A 21,063-nucleotide genomic window follows, 5' to 3' on the forward strand; every position below is an offset into this window, starting at 1 on the left:
CAGCCACTCCAGAATTTGCCATAACCTCCTCCATAGCCCCCTCCCAGCATCACCAAGTACAAGCCCGCCCCAAGTACGGCCCGGACCAGTCCCCCACCAGGAACAACCCAGTGCCAGTCCCAGCCCACAGTGGCAGCCCGCCCTTCCCCGTGTGCAGATCCAGGGGCACGTGCCTTGTGTCCTCCTGGAGTGCGTGCACTGGCGCGAGGCCCACCCCCGGCAAGCTGCTCACAGCTCCATCCTGCTCTCTGCCCCGGCTGTGCAGCCCCAGCTCCACTCCCTCCCTCACCATGAAAGAGGCACATAAGCTGGAACTTTGAGAGAGAAGGGGTACACTTGTTAAAAAAGGTTGAAAACCCCTTATATATGTGATGCCTGTTTGTTTACTTCAGTCTTCACGAATAGCTACCGGATAAGAGTTGGCAGCAAAGAAGGGGAAGGAGCCAAACAGACTCGACTAGTGGAAGAACAGGTTAGGGATGCCTTAAGGAAGCCAAATCATTTCAGATAGGGCTGGATGGTATGTGTACCCTCGGTTATTGAAGGAATTGGTTGAAGTAATTTTGGAGCCCTTGGCTATCATCTTTTGAGAACTTATGGAAGTTGGGGAAGGTCCCAGATAATTAGAAAAAGGGCAAACAAAGTGTCTATCTTTAAGAAAAGGAAAAAGGAGAATCTGGGGAATTACATAATAGTCAGTCTGACCTTGATTCCTGGAAAAGTTGTGGAGCAGGTCCTCAAGGAATCTAGAGACCAAAATGATCATGAAGAGCCAGCATGGTTTTGCTACGAGCAAGTCGTGCCTAATCAACCTGTTTCCTTCTGTAATAAGGTGACAGGCTGTGTGGATGGGGGGAGACGAGTAGATGTGGTATTTTCTTACTTTAACAAGGCTTTTGGAATGCCTCTCATGACATTCTCATTAACCAACTAAGGAAGTACAGACTAGATGAAAGTACTGTAAGGTGGATACATAACTTTTTGAATTATTGTTCTCAATGAGTTGGTCATCAATGGCTCAATGTCTAGTTGGGAGGAGGTATCAAGTGGGTTTCACCAGTGGTCTGCCATGGGTCTGGTATTGTTTAATATCTTAATTAATGATTTAGATGATGGGGTGATGTATGCTTAACAAATTTTCAGGTGACACCAAGTTGGGTGGAATTGGAGACACTCTGGATGGTAGGGCTAGGTACCAGAATGACCTGGATAGACTAGAGAAATGGTACACAGTCAACCAAATCTGATAACATTCTTCAGATACCTGCAGCGTGATTTTTAGAGAGGATGGCAAGTAGCTTTTCCTTTATGAAGAAAAAAAATAGCTTGAGGCCATTGCTCCAGTAGGGGAAATTTAGGCTGCAGATTAGGAGGAACTTCTTGACTTTGAGGGTAGTCAAGAATTTTTGGAACAGGCTACCTAGGGAAGCTGTGGAATCTCCATCTTTGGAAGTTTTCAAGAGTACGTTGGATAGACATTTAGCTGGGATGGTTTAGTCAGGGATGATCCATCCTACCTTGACCAGGGGACTGGGCTAGATGATCTTGTGTTGTGAGGTTCCTTCCAACCCTACTTTTCTGTGGTCTTATCTCAATATAGGGGCCATCTGCCAGACAACCTGTTACCTAATACATGGTAAAGTGCACACTTATTGAATAAATAGGAAATTCACTCAACAGCATAGCACCGGCCTGTCTGGGCTGCTGTCTAACCACCTCTCCCTATGTTGCTATGGCTGCCAGGAGGTTTAGGCTTCCCCTCTCTCATGTTTCTGGCTCCTGCGTTGTGGGGTGGGGCAGCATAGCTAATAGCACAGAGCAGTGGGGGAGTTGAGGGTGGGTGCAAGTGGTACAGTGGTTGCTTGTATTCATGGAGCAGTAGAGGGCTCCACATGCATACAGTGTGTGGGGCAAATGCTGCCTAGGTGCCCATGACTTGCAGTAGTGTGGCCCCTGGGGGGGTGTGGTCCATGTTTTATGTGGGTCCCCAACTGCTTAGCATGGCTGGTAAATAGCACAGCATTGTTGGCACAAACGGTGCTTCCTAGCTACACAGTGTTCTGGTATTAGCAGTCATGTAACTGATGAGCTTCCATCATTTTCAAGACTTTTAAAGCATCTCCAGAACTCCAAAGGACCTTGAAAACAATGGGATCTAGTTGGTTTCAGACAGCAGTGAATGTAAACAGTGATTGGTAAGCACACAGGCTTTTCTGTTCAGACATTGTGGAGTTCTTTAACTTGTTAATAGGTTTATCTAAGTTGGACATCCTTTCAGCCTCCCTAGATATTCTGAAAGGAATGATATTTTAAAATTGCAATTAAATGCAAGTCATGCTCGTAAGTGGTAGTAGCGCTGTTATGTGTAGTAATGCCATTGAGTTGTCTGTTGCACTAGATTCTGTGCCAGGGCTTAGTGTCATGTTTTGGTTTCTTGCCTGGCTCAGGTTTTGCCTAAGGGAGTATAATTGTTTCTTTAGTAGTTATATGCCGTCCCAAAGAGACTGTAGACTGAAAATAAGGGAGGCAACATGTGGTGAGGGAAAATTCTCAGTTGGAGAAATATTGCTGATCTAAGTCACTGCCTAGATCAGAGCAGTCAGTGAGTGTGCGCAGTGTACTGTTAAACACTAACTTCTAAAGTGAATTATAGTTTTTCTCTACCTATGTCTGGGTAAAGTTGGTCAGTAAATCTGCATAAGTGAATTAATGGTCACACCATATCCTTGCAAAATACTTAGGTACCTGGTGTACATGAATTACAAGGCCCCACCATGGTACTGCTGTGGAGAACCATACTGTTTCCGTTTATTAGGCCTTATAGAAGCATTGTAGTTACTGTGTGGCAAATAAAGTGCTTAAAGGTAGAGGACCATTTAAAAGAAAAAGATCTATAAAATTGGTTTTATCTATTATACGTGGCTGAAACAAAACATGATGGTTAGTGATTATTTGATGTCTCTGAATAAGTTAAATCACAACCTTTGCCTCTTTGGGTAAAGTGCACACCACAGGTGCCTTGCTTCATTAATTACATGTGTAAACTTTGCCTTTCATGCAGATGTCAGTCTTCATTATATATTTATTTTTAACCTAACCTATACTTCATATTGTGCAGGGTAGATGGTGAATGAAATAGCGGTCCAGGCCTTTGCTTTGTACAAATTGGACTGTGCATAGCAATTGGGACAGGGAGCCACAGCTTGAATATGAAAAGACAATTTGGTCACTTGCAGTGACCAACTTGCACACTGAAGAGCTTATTCACTGATAAAGAATAGTAAATTACATTGAAAATAAAAACTTTTACAGTGCCTAAATAGCAGGTGTCAGAATTCAAGTTGTAGGAACAACCTTACTTTGGAACTTGCTGACTTGTGATTGCATCATTTTGTAAGTTAAAGAACAATAACATCTATTGTATTCTTGTTTTCAAGGCTTAGGAAGTAACTCCTGTGATTTTAAAAAGGACAGTTAGTCATGTATAATAACCTCCCATGAAGACTATATCTATTTCTTACTGCTTTTTTAAAAAAAAAATATTTTCTACAATTCAGTGGAATTTTTAGGTTTCATTAAGTGTATTTTTACCTTTTTTGTTTTTTTGGGTTTTTTCCTATCATCTCACAACACACTCATATTCAACAAGTTCTCAACGGTGCTACTTGGAGTAAAAATATTTGGAGACTAACTGACAAATAGGTTGATGGGAGGAACATACATCATTCTTTAGTTTAGCAGTTTGTTGTTTCAGCAAGTTTTGGGGTTTTTGGGTACATTTGTTTCAGAACACTTTTTTTAAATTTTCATATGCTCAACAGATTCTGAAGGAAGTGGTCATGGGAGTGAAGATGCATCAAAGGACAGTGGTGAAGGTTCCTGTACTGAATCAGAAGAAAATATTTTGGAGGAAGTAGCAGCAGAACAAGAGAAGGTGGAAGAACAGCCCAAAAGCTCTGCTGGAGAAGAGACACCAGCAACAGAGAAAGAGGTGATTAAGACAGAAAAGAAAGATCAGGAGGAAGAGGATGAGAAGCCAAAAAAGAAAAAAGAGAAAGAGAAAGCCACTGAATCCGATGCTGTTGCTGATGAGCAATCAAACGAGCCAAAAAAGTGGAATTTGCGCCGCAATCGACCTCTTCTAGATTTTGTATCAATGGAAGAACTAAATGATATGGATGATTATGACAGTGAGGATGACAATGACTGGCGGCCTACTGCTGAAAAGAAGAAAGGAAAACATGCATTGCGAAAGGAGGGAAGTGATGGAGATAATGAGGATGATGAAGACGATGGAAGTGGAAGTGATGATGATGACAATGATGAGGAGGGCAATGAGGATGATAACAGCAGCACTGCTAGCGATGGTGCATCCAAGAAGAAGAAAAATAAAGTTCTTAACAGGAGTAATGCTGATGATGAGGAGCTGACAAATGATAGCCTGGCTCTTTCACAAAGCAAGAGTAATGAGGTAGAGCAATCAACTTTCTATAATCTCTCTGAAAAATGGAAAATTCTCTGCGGTGCTGTTTTTTGTTTTTGTTTTTTAAATGAGTAATTTAAAAACTTAAACTGACATTGTTTGGTGTTTTGATTAATGAAGAAGCTGCAAAACTATACTGAATGAAGTGAAAACAAATAAAGTAAACTGGCCTTGGCTTTATGGTCCAATCCAACCCCTACTGTAGTCGATGGGAAGTCTTTTGTCGGCTTTGGTGGGTTTTGGATTAGCTCTTTAGCAAGTAGGCTAATCCATAGTGGAAACAAACCAAAACATGAATTTAGTTCTCTTATACCATATATGCTATTAAACGCAAGTCAGATTTGAAGTTATGATATAGCTGTGACAGCCTAACAGATGCCAAAAAGATAACAAGCCTTGATCTACCCCTGGACTGTAGCAGATATCATATAGAACAAACATTACATTCACTGCTAACAAAGTTCTTAATAGAAGGATGTGTATATGGGTTCAGCTAGAATTGGGGGGGAGGGGGGGGAGGTTCCTCTTTCTTTTTCTTTAGGGGAATTGAGTGTAGTTTTTGATGTGTAATGCTTTTTTACATTGATTAAAAAGTGATCATGGGTAAGGATTAGTTATAGTAAATACCTTGTCAGATCAGAATGCAAATGCAGTTTGATATTACAGTGCTTCCCCAGACACAGTTCCACTGCTTTAAATAAGGTTTGCATCTGTGGAAGAATTGCTGTATCAGCTTGTTAAGATAGCTGGTTTCATCAAACCTATTTGCAAAACTGGAATAAAATCACTGGAAGCCTTTTTTTTTCTTAAATATTTGTAAGTAAACCCAGTGTTATAATAAGTATGATTTCTGGATAAAACATAGACATATGCGGCACTATTTTAAGGTCTGCTGTTTCTCTTTCACCAATCTTTTCTGCTGATTCGCTGCTGTTGATTTTACTTTGTATTAAAAAAAACTATATTGAACTACGTTGGGCATTTTGGAATTTGGCAGAAATCTGTTTCTGGGTTATATGGCATCTTGCATTTATGGATGTATTTTCTAATACAGGGGAGTGAAATTCATCTGGCCCTGTGGGCCATATGTATGGCATGGGACTGGTCCATGGGCCAGATTTGGCCCACAGACTTTCTCCCTTTGCCGCCCCCCCCTCCCTTTTTCCCTGCCCTATGCTGGATCCAGTGTCTGTGGCTCCTGCTCCAGGATGTGCACTACACAAGATTCCTCCCCTTGCCCTGGCCTGCCTGGCAGGGAGAATGCCACACAGGCTTGATCTTTGATAACCTGGTCTAATACATTGGATATGAGCTGTGAAGATATTATTAATGCTAATAGTGTCAGAAAAACAATTTGACAATTATAATCTATAGGTTTTACTCTCATGTGGGTTTTACCTGTTTTTTTTTTAAATCAAACAAGACAGCTTATTTGCTACATCATTTGCATTTTTATATGCTTATTGCTCTGGTGCTTCAGGGACAGTTACGTTCTGTGGTGAGAGAGACCAAAGTTGTACTTGGATGAATGTTTCATTTGAAGCCCATTGAAGCCAGAGGTGACCATCTTACCACACTGCTGGTACAGTACTTGCAGTGTCACTGCAGATTGATTTTTTTTGATCTTTAGGGATTGCCTTTATAAGTGAGAGGAGTCTATTTCCTATACATATTTAGTCCTTTGTCTCTATATCATTATCTTACTTGATGATACCACCGTGCTTTTTATCAGTGCCTTTTGGTTGATGAACTTGGGTACAGATATTACAGATGTTAATGGACTGACCTTTCAGAACAATATTCTAGGATAGGTAAGTGTTTTACAGTAGTTTCCTGCATTAAAAATGGGGGACTTAAAGAACAGAGATTAAGGTCTTGATGGTAAACTGTAACCTCAGTTTACAGTGATTTCAATGAGAATTGAAGGTACTCAGTACCTTTACCTTGCAAGATCTGTCTTTATGACTTCCAGGGTGAGCCACAAAATCTGTGGCAGAGCTAGGACTAAAACCTGATCTCCTTGTTTCATGTTTCAGGCATTCACCATGAGAGGATCATTCCTCATTTTCAAAATGCAATATCGTAACTGATTAAAAATCATCCTAATGATACTGTGCTTTAGAAACTAAGTGTAATTTTTTTAATTATACTTTTTTTTGTTTAGATCTTGGAGGAAAACCCAATATAAAGAAAGGTCATTGAATCTCTGAAAAGTGCCTTCGTGGTTTTTAATTTTTTAAATCTAGTATTCATTTCTAAATTGACAATATACAAATCCAATTTCAGTTTTATGCTATCTGAAACCACCTGTTTTTTAAAAGTGCTTCTGGCAGCACCACTGTAATAATTTTTCACTTTTAGTAAAAAATAGTTCCTTTAGAGTACAGCAGAATCTCATTACAATGCAGAAGCTGATGTCCTAGGAATACAGATTTCACAGTGCTCGATGAAAGGACAGTGTCTAAGCAACTAACTTATAAGTAGCTGCTCCTGAGGTCCTAAAGTTGTTGGGGGGTGGGGGGTGGGGGTTGCTAGCTTTCAACCCTTTTTGCTCTTTTTTTTAACCCATTTTCATATTCCAAATATGGATTTCAAGACCTGATTATATAGTATTTGAACCTGTGTTGTAATGAAGTACCGTATGCTGTTCTACTGTATTAAGCATAAGTAAACAAGCTTATGCTGTTACTGTTTGTGTCAAGCATCATTAATAGATAAATGATGCTGTTCATTTTTTTTTTTTTTATAATTGCTAGTACTTCAAGGCGTGTTTTTCTTCCTCAATGGGGTCTCTTTAATTCCCATTAAATTATTAGCAGATGCATGTTTCAGTGTTATAGGTTGTTGGTCTAAGGACATAGGCAGACACGGTTCTTTGGGTAAATCTGATATCTTTTATTAGACCAACTCAAATAGTTGCAAAAATTCTTCCAAGTATTTGAGTTGATCTAATAAGAGAGATCAGATTTCCCCAAAGAACTTTGTCTGCCTAGTAGACACACATGCATAGGTTGTGAGTTTCACTGCTTCCCACCCAAAGCTTGCATAACTAGATGGTGATGACCCTGATGATAGAATCAGCCTCTCACCTCGCAGGTTGTTGACAAGATGTGGACTGGAACAGTAGTTCTTGCTTCTGCGTGAGGTTTCCTGGCCACCAGCTAAACCATGGCACAATGACCCCTATTAAACAAGCATCCTTTACCCTCAGTTCCCCACACCCAATAAAGAAAACCAAAGCCCCTAATCTTATTCAGCCAAATTTAACTCTTTTAGCACTGGTTAATTAATTGCTTTCTACCTGTGTACATATACTTATTGTGTATTGATAATGTCATATTAATATAATTGATTTGCCCAGGGGATTTTTATTTGGATCCAAAAGTAACAACTTCTACAGTATTCCTTTTTATTTTAAAAATGTAATCTTTTGTTGAAGTAAAATATTACTTTTAGACTTCCTTCAGCAAAGATAAATAATCCTAAATTAATGGTTATAACCAAATTGCTAGCTTTTTGTAGAACCTGTCTGTTAGAAGTGCAGTTGTACTAGTACACAGTTAATTTACCTTACTTATGGATATCTTTTTACTAACGTTTTCCTGTTTGTAATTTGGATGGGAAGCTAAAGGAATCTTTTTACTGTTGATGGACTTTATTCATAGGAGAAGTGCTCTAGTTACAAAATGTCCTTAAGTTAACTTTTTAAAGTAAGGTATTGGGAGAGAGTCTCACGAACCCTGTACTAATTAATCCTGGAATAACTTAATTTTCTTTTTTATTTCTATATTTATTATTCATGTTTTCCTTTAAGTAAGCATAATACTTTACCTTTTAAAACAATTCTTTATTTTATCCCTAGACATCTTTTCATTGTTACCTTATGGCTCCTGCCCTCTTGATCATAAGAAGATGGATAGGAAATATGTTCAGATACCTTATCTTCACTGTTGAAAATATATATATTTTTTTCTTCTTTGGGGTGGGGGGATTTTTTTTTTGTTTATTTGTTTTAATATTTCAGAATATCTAATGCATTTGACCTATCTCAAGTGAAGGCAAATCACTACACAGCAAAGTTAACCCTATACTTTCTTCCTGTAGCTGATTGTTTAGTTTAATCAAAAGTGCCTTGCCTTCACTGTGTTTTAGTTTAGGATAGCTTGCATACATTAGGTATTTCAAGGCAAAATAGAATGCACTTTTTTTTCTTAAAGCAATATTGGTGAGGTCATTGGGGTAGTAGGATATAAGGCTCTGAAATTTGCCTTCTACCCTGCCTTTGTGACATTTTTAAATGCATGTTATGATTCTCTTGGGCAACAAGTATCAATAGTCTTTTTGTAGAAATGAAAGGAGTAGTTGCAAACAGTTTCTGATATGTAAAAACTTTGTTTGGATCCTCTCCTCTCTGCGCCTCTTCTCTGATTGAAAGAGTGATCGTCCATCCACGGAAAAGATAAAAGCATCAAAAAAGACTTTGCCACATTTCTCCACCACACCTAGACTTCTGTGGCCAGTTTTAGAGTTGAGAAGATTATTATTTCTATGTGCCTTATTCCTTGGTCTGTCTGATCAGACCGCCAGCAGGGTGCCTATGGTAATATTTTAATGCTGTTGATACCTGCAGCAGGATTGAGACCTATGGCCACAACTCCATATATGCCACTGAACAGCCATCACAAAGCCATAAATTATGGTCACTACCAACCATGGATAGATTTAGACTTGTAAGCTAGAAGGGAGAAAGTTAATATATTTATGACCTTATTAACAGTCTCCATACCTGACCATTTTTTTTCTTGAACTTTACAAATGTAGCTGTCAAGTTTTCCATGTTTCACATACTGTTAGCAAGCTATTCACCCCCAATTACATTTCATTTCTAACTTTTAATATACCACATTAGGTTTCTTTTTTAAAGGTGACTGAACTAGTCTTATTCCATGTACAGGTGTTCCATTTGTGCCAAGGGAAAAGCCTTCCTCCTGGCACAAACAGAACTTTATAGACAGTCAAGATTTCTTGCAGATACGAAATGGCTCTTCCACATGCAGTTAGATCAGGTACCCATGAGGAAGATTTTCCTTTTCCCGATCTAAATTGAATGTCTATACACTTCTTTCACTGAGGAGGACACATGATATCCTGTGGCCCTCTGCTCTCACTCCATCCCTCCAGAAGAGAGAGGAAAGAAGAGCCCTGGCTCCATGATAGCAAGGTTGAGCTGTCAGGGAACCCTGTGGGGACTCTGCCCTGAGGAATCGCTCTGCACCCTGCCAATCGATAGGGTGAGGCAGGCTGCCTTGACACTTTTCAAAGTACCCCTGCATCCTCCTGTACTCCTTGGCTGCGTCCAGACAAGCGCAGACGTTTGGTTCCCTGCGGACAACTAGCAGCGATGCACCTTATGCTGCCGCTAGTTGTCCCTGGGGAACACTTGTGCCACGCGCTCTCTGGTGCACAGCAGCAGGTTACCCTGGGTGGGATAGGGGAGGCTGGGGCATGCGCTGGGCTGGCCTCAGCAGTCTTACCTGGGGTCCTGGGGACCTCCCAGGGCTGCAGCAATGACAATCATGCCTCTTGGAGCTTGACCAGCAGGCATAGTGTGGCTCCAGCCAGCCAGGATCCAGTTTTGAGCAGTACTCTGCCCCCACATGTGCCACTCTGCTTTTTTGCACAGATTTTTTAAACCCCTAGGTATTTTATAATAAAATAATGTAGTAAGTTGATTACTTTTGTGGAAGCCAGGGTAGTTTACTTCTATGTAGATGTTACATGTAGAGCTTTTTGTAAGTATAGCTGAATTATAAATTTAAGTTGTTGTTTATTTAAAATCACTCTATCTTGGTTCTAGCGTAGTAATGATTAATCCTTTTCCTTCATTTCTATAACATGTAATTTTCAAAAAGTTTGAAATCTCCATGGCAGCTTTTTTGTCATAGGCTTGTTGGCCTGGTGCTTAAAAAAATTATAGAAAGAGTAAATACCATAGGATTAGCATCCTCTAAAAATGAACTGCCATAGCAGGTGGGAAATGTTGACTCCATGATATTACTCTTTCTAGTATTAAATTGCCTTTAATTATGGGTAATGTGATTTTTCAGTATGTGATGCAAGGGTGGCAACTGACCCTCAGGCATCGGGTTATTAAGCAGAAAAACGATTCTCAGTCTGGTCTGTGTACCATAACTGAACTGTGAAACTTTTTGGGGTGGGTAGCAGAAGAAACAAATACCTTGAGCCATGCTCCACAGGATTTGGAGACCCTGAGAAGACATAATGCATTCAGACCCTATATGTAAAGTTGACATATTTTTCCTTTTCAAAAAAGGAACATTGTTTTTGTTAGCAGCAATGACAAACCAAGTCTCTAGGTGTTTAGGGTATTATAGTAGTAGTCAGTGTGCTAGAAGCGATATCTTTTATTAGACCAACTAGACAGTTGCAAAACTTTCTTTTTCTTTATTTGAAGGCTTTCAAGCATATATGCCCTTCCTCAGGTATAGGAGAATGCAAGAATTGTAAAATTTCTCCTACGTAGAAATGAAAATTCATATTTCACAGGAGAGCTGGAGGGTGGTATAAGATCTCCTGGCTGGGTAAACTAGCGTGTGTTCATGACTTTCTTTAACCAAAAATGAAGGCTTTGGCTAGGAATAACATGTTTTGAAAGGGAGGGTTCTACCTCATTCATTTTTTGTTACTGAAATGCACAGCTATATCATTTTGAGAGATGCTTAGCAAGCTAGTGGATTCATGTCAGGTGTGAATTGCCAACCTATACTCTAAAACTATTACAAGGGCTGTTTTAATCGGTCACTAGTGATGCTTTAATGCATCTAGTACCTCATGTTTCCATGTGCTTAGGCTTCATTGGTGAAGGCTGTCTAAGTTTTGTCATTCTGTAGAAAAATAAAAAAAATGCACTTAATACATCCACAAATTTCTGCCGCCCAGAAACAGTGCAGATTAGTCATTATGGAGGTAATTTAAAAAAACATGCTAAATAGTAGCGCCACGGTATTTATTCCTTGTGTATTTGAAGTGTAAATTTGAAGTGTAAATGGCTTCCTGTTTTCTTGATTAACAATTATTTGGTAAATTAAACAAAAAAAATACATCTATTTTATATGATATCATTTTCTCTGCAGAATCTTAAAGCATTTTACAAGCTAAGTACTTGATTCTGCAAATCCTTACTCATAGTAGTAGTCAAAAGAGAAGACATTAATACCGGACATATGTTTTTATATATACTGCATTGTATAGAATAGGGGAGCTGGCAATTGCTCATAACCGTTCATTTCCAGGCTTAACAGTATGGGTTTTTGGAAAGGTGTAATGGTTGTCCAGTAGGTGCTGTATGATTTGTGGATGTTAGTAGGATTCCTGTAACACAGGTTTTTTGGTAAACATTTGTGTATTTCTGGTGTTTCATTTTTCTTTTAAACAGCACCAGGAGTTTAAAACAGGTTGCTGTATAAAGTTTGCAGGAAGAGAGACTTGTCCTAGCATGTCTTACAGCTTGCCCAGGGTGTCTCTGGTAAAGACTTTTTCAAGTCCTTAGGAGCAGAGGGGAAGGCTTTTATGAAAATGAAGATCCTAAATGTTTCTGTATCCATAAAATTTTAAAGCATATATATATATATTTAATAAGGATAAATGGGTCTAAGGCTTAACTTATTTGGTTTCTTTCTTATGGTAAAAATAACCATTTTTAGTGTGGTTCTTGGCTTACTCAGTGCATCTTAATTTTTCAATGTTAGGACTCACTGATTCTTGAGAAGTCTCAGAACTGGAGTTCTCAGAAAATGGACCATATTCTGATTTGCTGTGTTTGTCTTGGGGATAACAGTGAAGATGCTGATGAAATAATCCAGTGTGACAATTGCGGAATAACAGTGCATGAAGGTAATTCAGTCCCTTTTATTCTTTTTTCTTATTACCAGGAAGGAATATGTAAAACTTGTCATTATTTGTTACTGTGAAGTGAATAAATTGTTTGTTATGAATGGTCAACCACAAAAGCCTGATTTTAGTTTAAAGGATCTTTTAGTATCCAGTAGTACTCTGAAATGGTGAAAAATTCACTGCAACAGAACAAAGGTGGCAGTTCAGTTTTTCCCTAGGCATCCATTTTATACTTTTAGAGAAGAAAATTCAAAGACTGTAAAGCAAGTTGATCAAGTAGCTTTAGCATGAATCTCATGTTGAAATTAAGTTTAGTATTTTCAAGTTTCCTTTTTGGAAGTTCTGGTTAAATGCTTCTGCTTCATAAATGAGGGCATAAAGTTAGGTTAACAGGATATTAAGTGCAAATTTTAATAGCAATAGTGCATGGAGCTGGTTGGGAATTGAGAATACTTAGGAAAGGTAAGTATATGTGAAAGTTAGATTCCTTTTAGATACTGTGTCTGTGAGAATTAGTGAAATTATAAGGAATTTCAAACCTCTTCGAAGAGGGCAGTTTTAAAGCAGTAGTAGTAATACGTACATGGTACATCTTACTAATTGTTTAAAAAAACTGTATAGGGGCAGTCTTTTTGTACATTGTGATAGGTGAGGAGGGAGCTCGGACACGTTTCTCATAGACAGTTTGGTATAGTTTTGGTAGCTACTATGAACTGTCTGACACTGCCTACCTGCCTTGTGTAATTCTTGAAAATGTGTGGAGCTCAAATACAGCTTACTGCTTAGTTTTCTCATTGGGAGTAATACTAGATTGGTCGTGTGGGTCTTTTTTGCTATGACTTGCAAGATTTTCAGAAATATATTCGCTGATTAAGTAAGCTTAAAGACAAACTTGTAAAAGGGAGAAAGTGTGCACTGTATTTGTTTTTCTTTCTAAAAACAGAACCTGATTTTTAAAACGAAGGGAAATTGATTTCTTTTTCTCCCTATTTTGCCAAGAATGCCTTTTGGATTATTTGTCAGCCTTTACTGAAAGGGAGAGACTGTGGGCGATTTGCTTCCCACTTGCCCCCAAAAGTTAAAACAGCTGGGCATTAAGAAACAAAAGCTATAGAATTTTAAATAGTTTGATTTGAAAGCAAAAGTGCTTTTTTATAATTGGACTTCATTTTTTTTAAAATTTGGTTTCTGATGTCCTATTTTTATAATTTCTTCTCTTGTCCAGAATGTTTTCCACTAAAACAAGGTATGTGACTTGAGTTTATAAGATAAAAAAGCAGGATAAGAAAATCCATATACTTCAGTAGCACAGAAGGGCAGTCTTATTTCCTTTGGAGGTTACTTTAAAAAAGGAGACTCTTATTTATTTATTTTCGGTGTGGAAATGTTAACTTGTAGAGTGTAACTTTTTCTTATAAACAGTGACTGGGAGCTCAAGAGAACGTTAGCTCCTTGGGGGTTTGTACTTTTTCTGATTAATTTTAAACTGTGCTAGAAGCAAACTGATTGAGATGGTCTTGAGTACCTAAGGTCTAAGTTATTTAAATGAGATAAATCTCATTTGGTCCATAAAATAAGTTTATGCCAAATCAGTAGCATGCCTTCTCTGTTTCCCCTATGCTGGTAAGTAGCAAGCTACTGGGGCTGGGAGCCCCCTCAGCTGATGGGGCTCCAGCTGTGGAGGTGTGCCATGCATCCCTGCAGCTGGGAGTCCGCAAGTGATGCGGGCTTCTAGCCTTTGGGGCAAACCAGGTGTCCCCACAGCTGGAAGCCCGGTGGTCTTCCAGCTATAGACTTGCCTGGAGTGCCCCCATAGCTGGGAGCCCACATCAGCAGTGGGCTCCCAGGCTCATGGTGCATTTGGGCTCCCAGCCACAGGGGCCCCTGGTCATTCATTCAGTTAATGCTGTGATAAGCATAAGTCACAAAGTTATTACACATTTTATGGAATAACTTTGGCTTATTTCTCCTTTTGTCATGGCATTAATTGATTGAATGTTTGGCCAGGTGACACCATAAGATATGATTAACTGGTTACATTTAGGGGTGCACTGATAGAGATTTTTGGGGTCAATAATGATATCTGATTTTTAAGGAGGCATATCAGGTGATACCAATCTGATTTCCGATACACAGCCCAGCAGCTTGAAGAGCAGTGTCCAGCTGGTAAGTCTGTAGTGGTGGAAGGGGGCGGTGGGGGCAGATCTAGGCCCCTGTGGTGAAGGAGGGAGTGGGGCTGGGGCAGGTGCTGCCCAGCCGGGGTGGGGTGGGGTGCAGAATGGAGCCGTGGCTCATCTGGGTGGTGCAGGGAGGTGGGGGACAAGTCCCAATGCTGTGCACACCTGAGGAGAGCACGGTGGGTGTGTGCCCCCTGGATCTGGGTGGTCCAGGCTGCTGCTGAGGGCTGGGGCTGCTCTGGGCTGTTCCTGGCAGGGGCTGGGCCAGGCTGTGCTTGGGGCAGGCAGTGGTGGTGCTGCAAGAGGGGCTATGGGGGGGCAGCTGCAGCCGTCCCAAAATTCACCACCACCTGGACCCACCCCCTCTGGGAAGAGCCCAACGCAAACCTGGCCTGCCCTGCCCCGATCCGTTGGACACATGCCCCCCATGGGTGCACGCAGCATCAGGAGCTGCCCCATTCCACTCCAGCTGGGCAGCGCCTGCCCCAGCCCCACTCCCTCCCTCACCACAGGGACCTTGATCTGCCCCCCCCCATGCCCCTTCCCTCCCAACTCCCCTTCTACCACAACAGACTTACCAGCTGCACGCAGCTCTTCATGCTGCTGGGCTGTGCTCCTCGCTGCCTATGTGCTGCACTGCACTGCGGCTGCACACATGCGCAGGCCATTTATTGGCCGCATTATTAGCCACATCAGACTGATTTCCAATACTGTCAATTTTCTTTATATAGGTACCAGTCCAATATTGGACAGCTATGTCAGTGGACCTCTAGTTACATTTTCGCAGACATTGCTTTTTTTTTTTCTTTTTCTTTGTCATTAATCACATCTTAAGTGTAACATGTGGCAGGGACTTCAGACAATTCAGACACAGTGCAGCAAGTTGGAATGTTTGTGACACTGTAGATTCCTATTTGTATTCTCTTGGCTTATCTTGTGAATCATGTTTGCTCACTTAGTGTTAACATTGCGTTGCACCCTTGAAAGGCTCTCAAGGAACCCCAGGATGTCATGACATCCTGGTTGAAAATTACTGGCTTACAAATTTTGGTACAGGAGGGATATGCCAGTCACTCTGAACCACAGTTAATTGGGTTATGGATTTCATAAGTTTTCTACAAATGTTATAGAGTGAATTTCTATGCCGCCTGTCCAAAGATATACTTTGGCAACACCAAAATATAACACACAATGCAAATGAGAGGCTAGTTTACTAATTCTCTCTGATATACAGTGGCTTCTGTTTTCATGTGTCTGTGAAAAATTGCAATACAAGCTTAGATTGTTTTCAGGTCTACAGGCAAAATCTTTTTGTTAGTTCTTGTTTCAGTGGACAAAACTAAAAAAGAAATCCCCTTGTTTTAGAAATGAGGGGGGAAAAACCCTGCTTATTAGACTTATAACTATGTAATTACTTTTCAAAGTGCTCATTTCTAGATGTGCATAAATCCTATTTCCTTTTATAAAATCTTCTTTAGGCACTAATCTGTCACACTGGATAAAAGCTTTTGTGCTAAGAGCTCCTAACTGGCTTGTAATAGCAGGGCACCCCCAACTGTGATGTCAGTTTTTCTGACATATTGATTGCAGTGTGTCTGAAGAAAAATGTCTGGTACATATCATATATGTGACATAGCTGTAGGTAGTACACTTGCCAGTTATTGCCTTTGGATTTAGTTGCTATGAATTAAATGAGATAACCTCTAAGTTTTCCCAGATGCTGCTTGTTTTTTCTTTTTCATTACTTGGTTTTGCTACTTTGCTGTGATCCATGTAGCAGGGAACCAAACTTCTTAAGCTAAACACTGACATGTAGTCTTAAAGGCCTTTGGTATGTAGAAAATAATGTTAGTGTTGGGGCTTTGATTTATTATGATTTTTTAATTTTTTTTTTCCTAGTCTAGTGTTGGCTTTTTGCATAGAGTTTGCTTTAAGAAATTCTTCTTATATTCATTTTCTGAAATAAAATAGGCATGCATTTGAATGTGTACTAGGCCAATTGGTAGATAGGTATTCATGGGCAAAAAGAATAACATGATTTTAAGGAAAATCTTTTACAGATTAAGATGTCACAATCTCAGAATTTTTTGCACGTTCTAAGTTCACTTAAAAGATTTTTTTTTTATATATATTTGATGCATTTGTTGGAATAAAAGCAGATGTGTTAGTGTTCAGTTACCATGGCTGACCAGAAAGCTTTTCTTTCAAAATGAGGCAGTCAAAGTGGGAATGAATATGAGAGCTTAGTTCGAATTACTTCTGTGTTAGTGTTTTAAAACATATATCGTTTTCCATTAAAAAAAAAGAAATTGTATGCAAAAACTATTAATATAATTTTATTCAGTAAAGTCAGGAAATGAGAGAGTTAGTTCTCGTCGTAAAACCTTAGCTATTGTATACATTAAACAGTCTAGCTGTAGTCATAAAAAATTATAGGCATATAGTTAGTGAAAGAGTAAATGTTACTGAGAGAATGTTAACTTTATATTTCCTGACCTTTGTGTGCTTTTAAACCACAACCTAATAGTATAACATTTTATGTGAGAAGTATTTAAGGATGTGCTGGGCATGGAACTGCTGTGTAATATTGTAAGAATGCTCAGATATATAGCAGTTCTGTGAGCACTGAAAGTGACCTAGTTAGTAGGTGAAATTATTGTTTATTGTGGGTTAAGGCTTCTCTATTGATCTAGTTTAATAGGGAGAGATGAGAGAGAGAAGCAGGAAAGCAGCACAATAACATCAGAGAAGAAAAACTCCAAAAGAATACTGGGGAGCAATTACAGAACAATAGGCTGGAGTACAGAAACAGGCTCAGATGACACAGATGTTTCTCCATCCTTATATGCTGAAGTTGAAAGGATGCTAAGCAGCTAAGAAGCCCTCTTAGGAGAGTTGGGAGCTGCTTGGTGATGTTGGTTGTCAGAAGCTCTTTGAGGGGGGTGGAGGCGGAAAGCTGACACAAAAGCTGTGAGTCTGAAGAAGTGGGGCCATCCAGTGGTAAGCCTTAAGAAGAGGTAAGCATGAATATGGACTGTTTTTAAGTTCTGTTTTCTTCCAAGTGTTTTGGCTTCAATTAAATATTTTGCTTTAAGGAGGCTTCTTGTTTACTGGTCACTGTTTCTGGAGAGGAACAAAACTGTAGGATCTAAGCTTGGTGAGAGGTAACATCTGAAGATTTGGCCTACTAGCTTGTTCAGCATTTATCCTCTTGATTTCTAGGCACTCAATGTACGAAAAAGGCTAGTCACTAGAGCCCAGAAATATGCCGTTGTCCTATCATTGCCTTCTCTTCCCCCAGTGGTATTTGTGTTTGCATACAGCTATTATGTTGCTTCCCTGTTTGTTTTTTCCACAAGTTAGATCAATACATTTATTCAGGAGAGTCTTCTATGATAACTTCACCTTGCCAATCAGGTCACCTACAGTGTTCATAATTTTTTTTTTCTTTTTTACCATTCTTTAATATGTGGTAGCTCCATGTCTTCCACAATTTTTTGTAAGACGAATAAGGGTATGGGCAAATGCATGCATAGAATGATTTCAAAAGGGAAGGGGGAGAGCTACCTTTCTTACTGTACAGGAGCTATCACACTGTGATTGTTACATGTGCATGAGCCTGTAGTGATACACTGGTGATCTGGGAGTACCCAATGTCATCCCTCTAGGGATGGGTAAAAGAAGAGATGCAAGAACACCTTGAAAGCCAGACTGAAGGAATGCTATATCAATATCTGGGAGACTCAGGCACTGAATCATCCGCAATAGCACCGTGATGTATGACAAGGCACGGACCATTTTGAACAATCTTGCCTCATTATGGAGGTGGATAGATGAGAGGAAACAAAGGAAAAGAGCTGTGACCCAACATTGCCAGGATCTACTCCTTCCTCCCAGAGCTATTTGCCACGTCTGTAATTGAACATGTGGATCAGTCTCCGCAGTCATCTATGGACTTGCTGATGACTTCCTATTTACTAGAGGACTGCCATCCTTGCATTGAGGGACTGCTGACAACGATAGTGAAACAAGTTTAACAAAAACACTCCAACTTAAACCCTGCTTCATCTAGGATCAGTTTTAGTCACTTGTATTGGTACAGGATCTTGCACATGTAACAGAGCACAGGTGTCAAACTTGCCTGGTTCTCCAAGGGTGAGATCCAGAAAAGGCAGTGAGATGAGAGCACTCATTTATGTTGCTGTTGCTTTGCTTGCACCCTGCTGCTGTTGCAGATCACCAGTGGATGTTTATGCCTGGATTTTGGTGATACGCCCCATCCAAAATTCCTGGCCTCTCCATGAGCTCCATAGGCTCTGTGGGCTGGATCGGTTCATGGGCCATAAGTTTGATACCCAAGAATTAGATCATAAAAGGTAGCTTTGCCTTGGCATGCAGCAACTTAACCCTTTCCCCTCCCCCCAGTGTTCCAAGCATGCTGTTGTCCATACCGTAGGACAGCGGTTCTCAACCTTTTGTACCTTACATTCCACCAACCATTTTGTCAAAAAAACCCTGGTCCCACCATGATAAAAACAAAACCCCACAAAACTGCAGTGTTCAAGATGTCTATTGATTCATCTATTTGAAGTGCAAACAACTGATTATTTTCAATCGGGCAATGTGTTGAAGTCCCACCTACACAACCTTCGTCCCACTGGTTAAGAAACACTACCCTAGGACAGTGATGTGCAACCTTTTTCCCTGGTGGGCTGGATGGACAGTAGTTGGCCCAAATCCTGCTCTTGTCCTGATCTGGCACCAAGACTGGTGTGGTAGGCACCATCTGACCATAAGAAGAGGGGCATGGGGCAGCCCAGGCACAGCCTAGCCCCATGCAGGGAAAAAAGGGGTTGTGGCTTGGCTTCACAGTGGGGAGGAGGTGTGGCCCATCCCCAACTTGAGCCTGCAGGAGAAAATAGGGTATAGCTTGGCCCTAATCCATATGCGGGGAGGGGGAATGGGCTTGGCTGTGCCTGGCAGTGCAAGGCTTGGGGTTTTTGGATATTGGCCAGGGGGAGGGTGACCGTATTAGTGGCCACTGGTCCTGCACTGCCAAATTTCTTGCCACATGGTGGGCCAATGCAATGGCTCTGTGGGCTGCATTTGGCTTGCAGGCTGAAGGTTGAGAACCCCTACTCTAGGAATTAAAATTTATGCTTTATCTTAATAGAGATTTAACAGCCAAAAGTATTATCTCAATTTCTGGAAAGGGTGGAAAATTTTAGAATCTATGTTCTACACCTGACGAATTTATCAATACTCTTATCCTCACATAAGCTTGTTTTTCAGACATTAGGATCCTATTGCTGGCCTGCCATAGAAAGCTTCTTTATAATACTCCCATTGTGAGTTAGGAAGCTGACTTGGAGGGTCTTGATCATGCCTGTCAATGTTATTTGGCAGTTGAAATAACTAAATATATAGTTTAGAATTTTAAGTCAGCTTTTCTATTAGTGTTGTTGTGCTGAGACCTCATAGTATTTAGCCATTTCTGCTTGTACTAGGCAATTGCCCATCAAGAATGATGGGGGGTGGGTGGGGATGGAGCCCCATGCTCTCCCTCCCCCCTCCCCCTCGGGTCTGGGCCCGCTCCCCGCTTCCCTCCTGCTGCTTGGGGTCTGGGCCCCTCCCTCCCCTCCCCTCCCCTCCCCACCACAGCTCCTGTGTCCTGGGCCCCTCTCCCTCCACTGCATCATTGCCACCTGCAAGAAGCAGGTCAGGGGGGTTAGGGTTAGAGTGTTGGCCTCACCTCCCCCTCCGTCCCCTGTGTCCCCACCATCATGGCAGTGCTCCACCACGCCACCAGCTCCTGTTGAGATGCTTGTTTGCACTTGGATTGGCTGTTTGTCAGCCAGTCGGAGCGCGAATAAAGCATTACAGACAGACTTAGGCTTTTATAATATTAGAATGCTAGCTATGCACTTATTTTTCCACAGTGTTAAAATTTGATATACACACAATGTTATATGAAGTATTGAATATTTAATTAATGTGATATTTGGGTTTCTAAGATTTTCTTTTTGTGTTACCAATTATAACACTAACTGGTAGCAGTAAGAGGAAAAAAAGTAGAAAACAATATATAAGGGAAAAAATTGGAAGAGGATTGAGAAGCTACAAAAATTTAGTTCCCTTTTTAACATCAAATTTATTAGATGAATGGAATACTTCAGCGCTGCAATTCAGGCATCCTCTACATGGGCAGATAAAGGTGCGATTGGATCCAATGCGTGATCCACACAATCGTGCCTCCTGCCATACCACACATGCGTGGCAAGAGGTACGATTGTGGGTTCACACACTAGACTAGATCCAATCCTGTCTTATTGCCAATGTAGAGGGAGCCTGATCCTCGGGTCCCCCTGCGTTGACAAGAAGCAGGCACCCAAGGCAGCTGCAAACCTCAGGTCTCAGGGGTTGCACGCCTGTGGCTGGGAGGAGCCCTGTCAGCTGATAGGCTGCCAGCTTCAGGGGAGACCCTGCTAC

The 21,063-nt window shown here is 40.7% G+C and overlaps 1 protein-coding gene across 1 annotated transcript in view; it reads left to right on the forward strand.

Moving 5' to 3' along the window:
- The window catches only part of PHF14 (PHD finger protein 14), a 320,362-nt gene that overhangs the window by 28,433 nt on the left and 270,866 nt on the right, over window positions 1-21,063 (forward strand). Inside the window, exons 3-4 of the mRNA XM_006030475.3 lie at window positions 3,822-4,471; window positions 12,253-12,397. Of these exons, the coding sequence (XP_006030537.1) occupies window positions 3,822-4,471; window positions 12,253-12,397 (795 nt within the window). The remainder of the gene's footprint in view (window positions 1-3,821; window positions 4,472-12,252; window positions 12,398-21,063) is intronic.

This window comes from Alligator sinensis, unplaced genomic scaffold (assembly GCF_000455745.1).
Source record: "Alligator sinensis unplaced genomic scaffold, ASM45574v1 scaffold938_1, whole genome shotgun sequence".
NCBI lineage: Eukaryota > Metazoa > Chordata > Crocodylia > Alligatoridae > Alligator > Alligator sinensis.